The following is a 9,249-nucleotide window of genomic DNA, read 5'->3' on the forward strand; positions in this document are numbered from 1 at the left end:
TAAATCTTCTCTGTACTCTCTCTATATTGTTGACATCTTTCCTATAATTCGGTGACCAGGACCGTACACAATACTCCAAATTCGGCCTTACCAATGCCTTGTACAACTTTAACATTACATCCCAACTCCTATACTCAATGCTCTGATTTATAAAGGCCAACATACCAGAAGCTTTCTTCACCACCCTATCTACATGAGATTCCATCTTCAGGGAACTATGCACCATTATTCCTAGATCACTCTGTTCCACTGCATTCTTCAATGCCCTACCATTTACCATGTATGTCCTATTTGGATTATTCCTACCAAAATGTAGCACCTCATACTTATCAGCATTAAACTCCATCTGCCATCATTCAGCCCACTCTTCTAACTGGCCTAAATCTCTCTGCAAGCTTTGAAAACCTGCTTCATTATCCACAATGTCACCTACCTTAGTATCATCTGCATACTTACTAATCCAATTTACCACCCCATCATCCAGATCATTAATGTATATGACAAACAACATTGCACCCAGTACAGATCCCTGAGGCACACCACTAGTCACCGGTCTCCAACCTGACAAACAGTTATCCACCACTACTCTCTGTCATCTCCCATCCAGCCACTGTTGAATCCATTTTACTACTTCAGTATTAATACCTAACGATTGAACCTTCCTAACTAACCTTCTGTGCGGAACCTTGTCATATAGACAACATCCACTGCTTTACCCTCATCAACTTTCCTCGTAACCTTTTCAAAAAATTCAATAAGATTTGTCAAACATGACCTTCCATGCACAAATCCATGTTGACTGTTCCTAATCAGACCCTGTCTATCTAGATAATTATATATACCATCTCTAAGAATACTTTCCATTAATTTACCCACCACTGATGTCAAACTGACCAGCCTATAATTGCTAGGTTTACTCTTAGAACCCTTTTTAAACAATGGAACTACATGAGCAATATGCCAGTCCTCTGGCACCATCCCCATTTCTAATGACATTTGAAATATTTCTGTCAGATCCCCTGCTATTTCTACATTAACTTCCATCAAGGTCCTAGGGAATATCCTGTCAGGACCCAGAGATTTATCCACTTTTATATTCCTTAAAAGCGCCAGTACTTCCTTCTCTTTAATCGTCATAGTTTCCATAACTTCCCTACTTGTTTTCCTTACCTTACACAATTCAATATCCTTCTCCTTACTGGAGACCGAAGAAAAGAAATTGATCAAAATCTCCCCCATCTCTTTCGGCTCCACACATAGCTGTCCACTCTGATTCTCTAAGGGACCAATTTTATCCCTCACTATCCTTTTGCTATTAATATAACTGTAGAAACCCTTCGGATTTATTTTCACCTTACTTGCCAAAGCAACTTCATATCTTCTTTTAGCTATTCTAATTTCTTTCTTAAGATTCTTCTTACATTCTTTATATTCCTCGAGCACCTCATTTACTCCATGCTGCCTATATTTATAGTAGATATCTCTTTTTCCTAACCAAGTTTCCAATATCCCTTGAAAACCATGGCTCTGTCAAACTTAAAAGTTTCAACCTAACAGGAACATAAAGATTCTGTACCCTCAAAATTTCATCTTTAAATGACTTCCATTTCTCTATTACATCCTTCCCTTAAAACAAATTGTCCCAATCCACTCCTTCTAAATCCTTTCACATCTGCTCAAAGTTAGCCTTTCTCCAATCAAAAATCTCAACCGTGGGTCCAGTCCTATCCTTCTCCATAATTATATTGAAACTAATGGCATTGTGATCACTGGACCCGAAGTGTTCCCCAACACGTACCTCCGTTACCTGACCTATTTCATTCCCTAATAGAAGACCCAACACTGCCCCTTCTGTAGTTGGTACCTCTATGTATTGCTGCAAAAAACTATCCTGCACACATTTTACAAACTCCAAACCATCCATCCCTTTTACATTATGTTCTTTAGTTTATCTAGTTCTCTAGTTTTAGATTCCCTGATCCTGGGGAAAGGAATATGACCCTTCATCTTACCTCATGATTTTACAGATCACCCTTCACTCCAGGCTAAAACAGCTCAACCTATCCAGTCCCACCAATATCCTCATTTATAAGATCATAAGATACCGGAGTAGAATTAGACCATTTGGCCCATTGAGTCTGCTCCACCATTTCTTCATGACTGATCCAGTTTTCCTCTCAGCCCCAATCTCCTGCCTTCTCCCTGTATTCCTTCATGCCCTGACCAATCAAAAATCCATCAATCTCTGCCTTAAATATACATAAAGACTTGGCCTCCACAGCTGCCTGCTGTAACAAATTCCACAGAGTCACCACTCTCTGGCTAAAGAAAATTCTCCTCATCTCCATTTAAAAGGTGCTCCTTTATTCTGAGGCTGTGTCCCTGGTCTTAGACTCTCTCACCATAGGAAACATCCTCTCCACATTCACTTTATCAAGGACTTTCACCATTCAATAGCTTACAATGATGTCACCTCTCATTCTTCTGAATTCCAGTAAATACAACCCCAAAGCCATCAAACACTCTTCATATGACAAGCCATTCAATCCTGGAATCATTTTCGTGAACTCCTTTGAACCGTCTTCCAGTTTCAGCACATCCTTTCTAAGATAAGGGGCCCAAAACTGCTCTCAATTCTCCAAGTGAGGTCTCACCAGTGCTTTATAAAGTCTCAACATTACATCCTTGCTTTTATATTCTAGTCTTCTTGAAATGAATGCTAACATTGCATTTGCTTTCCTCACCACAGACTCAACCTGTAAATTAACCTTTAGGGAATCCTGCATAAGAACTCACAAGTCCCTTTGCACCTCAGTTTTTTGTACTTTCTCTGCATTTAGAAAATAGTCAGTCCTTTCATTTCTTCTACCAAAGTGCATGACCATACACTTCCCGACATTGTAATCCATCTGCCACTTCTTTGCCCATTCTCCTAATCTATCTAAGAGTTTCTGTAGCCTCTCCACTTCCTCTAAACTACTTGCTCCTCCACCTATCTTTGTATTGTCTGCAAACTTCGCAACAAAGCCATCAATTCCATCATCTATATCATTAACATATAGTGTAAAAACAGAATTTATTCAAGGTAGCAGGGAAAAGCTTTACATTCGCTCACAGTGAAATTTTTGGAGAAAATTCTAAGAGACAGGAAAATCAGAACTGATTAGTCAGCATGACTTTGTGAGGGAGATATTGCGTCTCACTAATCTGACAGTTTGTTTTGAGGGTATACCAGGCAGAGTGATTGACAGACATGGACAACCTTTGCATCATGACTACTTGGGTTACGGAAATTTAACCTTACATATTCACAATCACTATCCATAAATTTAAGGTAGGAAATAACATTCATTCTTACAGAGTTTGTGGAATAAAATGTAATTAAATCAAAAAAGGAGAAGTGGCTGGCCCATGTTACTGATTCATCTCCCCGTCCCTCCCCTCTCCATCCCCCATGTTACCAAGATTCATCTCCCGACCTTCCCCCATGATACCAAGATTCATCCCTCTTTTGTCTCCCCCATTCCACCTGTTTCTATCCATTTCAAGCAGACTGTCTCTGCCCACCCTTTATGTCTATCCACCGGCTATCTCCCCTCTCATCATGCAGGGTCTCAAACCCCAAACATTAACCATCCTTCTGCCTCCACAGATGCTGCCTCATGCGCTGACTTCATCCAGTGGTTTATTCTTTGCATGGGAGCAAAGAGGCTACAATGAAACATTGGTTTGTCCACAGTCAGGAGCTCTGAACATTTGTAAGAATGTGAAGGGTTTGGAAAAAGCGCAGAAGAAATTCACCAAAATGATGACTGCCAAGGGACTTTAGTTATATGGACAGATTGAGGAAGCTGAGCTTTATTTGGGATAAAGGAGGTATTCAGTTTATGTATTTGGAAGAAGTGCTCCTGTATTCCAATCAGTGGAGGTGGGGAAGGGAGGTAATGAGGGTTTTGTCAGAGTTTCAACATAAAACGTCAACAGTTCCTCCCCCACAGATGCAGTCCAACTCTCTAGCAGATCGTTATTTGCTTCAAATTCTAGCACCTAGAGTCTTTTGTGTCTCTGTAGAATGAAAATAGACAGTGAAAGAATCAAAAGGGATATGATTTTTCCTGGAGTTGCCACACTCTGACCACCACCCCCACCCCGTGATCAACCAGTATAGCTCTAGTCTACTCCATTTATTCTGAGATTACATCAACAATCTGTAACACCCCCACAAAATCACAGACACTTCAGAAACCGATTTAGTTCACACGTCAGGGTGGAAACCATGGCAACACAGTCAGAATTTCCTCATTCCCACCATCAGTAAAAACAGAAGTAACTCCTCCTTCACTGATCCCCTCTGTGGTCACCTGTAATGGGTTCCCCTCACATCTTTCCCCAGTCCCTCGCCTTCACCCTGGTGCCTCCCATCACCCCCCCCACCTTCACCTTCCCATCCTCGCCCTCAATGTCTCACTACCCAAACTCCATCACCCCGGCTTCTGTCTGCCTTCCCACTGCAAAACGACCACTCCACCCACATCCTCCAGTAACCAACAGCTCCTCCCCAGCCCATGCTGTTCCTAAACTGCTTTCACCCTCACCCTGACCCCTCGCCCCTGACCTTGGCTCCATCCACACTGATGATGCGATAACTGTTCCTTGACCCATCGTAGAAATAGGAGACGGTAAGTGGGTGCTTGCTGGCCGGGAGCCAGTTCCTCTTGGTGCTGGGGTCAATCTGGAAGACGTGAGCTTTGCTGGTGAAGATTGGCTGCTCGCTGAAGGAAGGAGAGAGAGGGGTGGGGGAGAGGGATGAGGAGAGAGAGTGTCATTGAGAGAGCCACAGCTGTGATGGACAAGAGTATTCACCGGCACACCGCACTATTCGCTCTCCCTTCCTCCAAAACATCAGGTCCAGGCTCTGAACCCAAGGAATACAAAGAGACAGATACATTGGATCATTTCTTCTGAACAGCCAGTGCTCTCTGGAGGAAACTCCTGTCTGCAGTGGGACAGTTTTGAATGCAAGATGGTGAGCCGAGTGGGCACCCCTTATATCGAGGATCTCTGATTAACAGGAAGTCTGTGGGCCACCCTGACAACAGATGAACATTCACTGCATTGTAACCCAGTGTAACCGAGCTTCCCTGCCTGGTCTGCACACTACTTCCCGACCCACGGACTAACTGAGCTGAAGTCACCGTCTGCGCCGATCCAGATCCAAGTCCCAGCTCCTCTGGGCTAAAGAAATAACCGGTTTCCAAGCGGAGGGAACTGTTACAGTCTCCCTGGGCTGCTGAGTTTAAACATATTACAGTAACTCTTTCATGGTCAGAGAAGAAGCAGATGGTGAGACATGAAAGAGTCTGATTCCGGGGGTGTGGCTGCTCACCAACAGGTCTCCAGCTCACTGCTGTACCACCATCACACTGAAAGGAGCAGTGGCAGTTGACATATTCTCTATAAGTAGCATTTTCTTGTCTCGAGCTGCTTGACCCTATAGGGACCAGCGGCCACCATTCCTCCAACTGCTTTCCCTCATAACGATGCAAAGCTGGCTGACATGAAACAGACATAGTTTATGGCAGTAGGGTTGGCCAAGGGTACAGACAGTTTGCTCCACAGCACACGACAGGTTTAAAGGAGCAGGTGGTCTATCATTGACAAAATAACAAAATTACATGTTTCACGGTCTGATAGCGGCAATTCAAATGCCCAGTAATGGAAGAAGCTAAGGGGAGTTGTGGATTCAGCCCAATATATTATGGGTACATCCCTCCCCACCATTAGTAGTATCTGCAGGAGGCACTGCTTCAAAAAACATCCATCATCAAAGATCCCCACCATCCGGGCCATACCAGCTTCTCACATGAGTCACAGAAGCTTTAAGTCTACAGCTATTTCTTTGCCATCCGGTGAAACCCCAATCACAACACTATCAACACTGTGATCACTTTACACTAAAATGGACTTTGTTTTTGTTCAAATTGTATTTTTTTGTAGAATTTTGTATAAATGCATAAAATTGCATAAAATTCTTGCGAGCACTGCTTATACGATGTTATTTTTGGCTCTGGGCCTGTATTCACTACAATTTAGTAGAATGAGGGGTGACCTCGATAGAGTGGTGAAAGGCCTTGATAGAGTGGATGTGGAGAGAATGCTTCCTATGGGGAGAGTGTAAGATCAGAGAACACTGCCTCAGAATAGAGGGGCATCCTTTTTGAATGGAGATGAGGAGGAATTTCTTTAGCCAGAGAGTGGTGAATCTGTGGAATTTTTTTTGCCACAAGCAGCTGTGGAGGCCAAGTCTTGCGGCAGAGGTTAATAGTTTCTTGATTGGTCAGGACATGAAGGGATTTGGGAAGAAGGCAGGAGATTGGGGCTGAGAGAAAAATTGGATCAGCATGACGAAATGGCGGAGCAGCCTCGATGGGCCAAATGGCCTAATCCTGCTCCTATATTTTATGGTCTTATGGTCTATACACCTGTAATGTTTCAGCAGGTTTTTAATTGTAGCTGTGCACCCCAGCTTAAATCAACCAGGTTGAGAGCCTCAAGTTCCTGAGTGTGAACATCACCAACTGGTTCAACCATGTTGATGTAATGGGCCAAGAGAGCTCACCAGCATCTCTACTGTCTCAGGAGGTTAAAGACACCTTCCCCATCAACTCTTGCCAATTTGTAAATCAATACACCATCCTATCTGGATGCGTTATGGCCTAGTTCACAATTGCTCTGTCTGACACACAGCTCAGCACAACGTGGAAACCAGTCTTTCCTTCATGGACTGTCTACACTTTGATATTTTTTCGAGGAAAGGTATTCCCCACCCCACCACAGACGCTGCTCGACCCGCTGAATTTCTCCTGTAGATTGTTTGCTACTGCCAATCCAAAGAATTTCATTAACTTTAACAAGATTTTTCTCTGAGTACTGCAATTGATATTTCTTTCGGAGTGAGGTTATAGAGCAAAGGTCAGAGCTGCTGGGGTAGGGGTGAATATATTCCCTTCCCCATCGCTGGACACAAATAGTTAACCTGAAGTAGATGCCGTTGAATTGTTTGGAATGTTCCTGTGTACGGGGACAATTGATGGAAACGCCGACTGTGAAGCAAGTGGAATTAACGGATCATTAGAGGCCTCGCTTTAAATAAAAAGCCCACAGGCACAGAGAGCCCAACGTGTAAATCGATAAACGGCTGGGTCGGAGAAATGACACACCGGTGGTCGATGAGTCAATTGCCGATGACCAGTGAAGCGGCGAGGGAAGAAGTGAAACACAATCCTCAGACCCAACCTCAGCCAAGACCGGGGTAACGGAAAACATGGAATATCTTGGTCTCCACTCCGTCACTTTCGGGTTTCGGGGAGTTCAAACAAACTGCAGATTCCCGGGACCCGGGGGAGCCCACTCACCAGGCAGTGAACGTGGGGATTTCCCCTTCCCAGAAGAACCGTCTCTTCTCCAACGCCTGCAGTACCTTGTCCCCTCTTGGGGGACACACTCATTTGCTTCCCCTTCCCAGTAGAACCCCGACCTCACTGTCCCTCAAGGGAGCCTCCCACTTCCACTTCCCGTCCGAGCTCTCTCTGTCTCCCCCTCCCCACACTCGCTGCTTCTGTTCCTGCAGTTTATCATTAACCGCCTTCCTCCAGCAGTCGGGGGTGAACCCGGGCAAATTGCCCGAGGAATGTGGACTCTGACCTGGTGAGAGTTCCTCGCCGACACTCGCAGCTTTTTGTTAAAGGGTCAAATATAGCCCAGCTGATTTCTGCTTTTCCGCCAAATAGCGAGATGTTTACCTCCTGCAAAGACTGGACAAGCATTCCAATTTATTACGACGTTATTCACCCTCAAAGTAGACTTGAGAATCAAGAATCAGAATCCAGGGTACGACCGCAAACAAGCAAAGGGAATGAAACAATTTCTGCCCCGTGGGTTCATAATCTATTTCTGACTCATTCTGAATTACCAGCACACTCAAAATCAGCTCCACCAGTTTACAAATATCGGCGGCGGTTCCTCCTGGGATTCAGGGAAAGGGATAGGGAGGGGACATACGGGGTGTTCCTGTGCGTCCCGTCAGCACCAGAGGGGGAATAATTTGCTTTTATCTGAGGTGGGGCATCCCATGGAGTGAAGTCAGGTCATAACGTAAGCAGATTTAACACTTCTCAGACCCGGCTGTGTGATACACGGGCTAAGATATCCTTTCTTCAATATAATATTTGGCTGTCTCTGTTTTATAATCCACAGCTGGAGAGACAGAAGCTGGGAGCTGGGAAATGTCAGCGCATCGCGGAGAATATTTTTAGCAGCTCCTGAGATATAATTATGTGATGTCACGCCAGTGATATCTTCAGAAACCTCGAGCGGCGGCACAAGGCATCCTTAGACATGGTGCCGGCTCGCAGATGCAGAGTCGGAGCGAGTGGAACTTGGTAAAGTCTCTGCGGCTCAGGAATCCTCGCAGTGCGGTGCTCCCTCAGCACCGCGGCGCTCCCTCAGCACCGCGGCGCTCCCTCGATAGTCACTCATTCAGTATTGCACCCCGAGAATGTGGTGCTCCCTGAACACTGTCCCATCCTACGGTGAAGCACCCCTACAGAACTGCGCTCCCTCAACAGCCCCTCTGACAGTGCAGCGCTCCCTCAGCATTGCATCCCCGACAATGTGGCGCTCCCTCATCACCGCCCGGATTTTCTGTCGAGACAGCGTGCTGACGGCTCGATCCCAGAGCACCTTTCCAACAAAGTGTGGTCGTTCGGCAGTCCAGAACTCACCCCATAGCCAGGCGATGTCCGCTGCTTCTCTCTCTCTCAAGGTCCGGTAGCTTTAGTTGCGCGGGTCCATGGCGAGCGCCGAGCTCCGGCTCCAGCACCGTGTCTCCCGACTGAACTCCGGAGCGCCGAGTCAGAGCGAGGGGAGGCGCCCCCGAGCGGCTGCTCAACCACCGCAGTAACCTGACTAACTACCACTAACTATTTCAACCCAGCTAACTACCACTTCATCCTGATAGCAGTTCCAACCTAGCTCACACGACTCCCTTCTAACTACTGCAGCTCAGCTAAATACTGCACGTTGTTAACTGAAGGAATGTAGCAATAACCAAAGCCTAGTTACTGATGCAGACTTACTCCACCGCTCCAACTGAGGCGACTCAGCCAACTACCACAGCACCCCACAATCCAGCCATTGCCATACTGCCTACCCTAATGCCTCCGCCAACCCAGCCACTGCATTTTATTC

General features: G+C 45.7%; 1 protein-coding gene across 1 annotated transcript in view; it reads right to left on the reverse strand.

Moving 5' to 3' along the window:
- Positions 1–9,037, reverse strand: part of homer2 (homer scaffold protein 2) — a 39,762-nt gene extending 30,725 nt beyond the window's left edge. The window contains 2 exon segments of the mRNA XM_073032812.1: positions 4,616–4,772; positions 8,784–9,037. Coding sequence (XP_072888913.1) covers positions 4,616–4,772; positions 8,784–8,788 — 162 coding nt within the window. The 5' untranslated portion in view covers positions 8,789–9,037.
- Positions 9,038–9,249: the final 212 nt, after the last annotated feature.

The sequence above is a fragment of the Hemitrygon akajei genome, chromosome 30, assembly GCF_048418815.1.
Source record: "Hemitrygon akajei chromosome 30, sHemAka1.3, whole genome shotgun sequence".
Taxonomy (NCBI): domain Eukaryota; kingdom Metazoa; phylum Chordata; class Chondrichthyes; order Myliobatiformes; family Dasyatidae; genus Hemitrygon; species Hemitrygon akajei.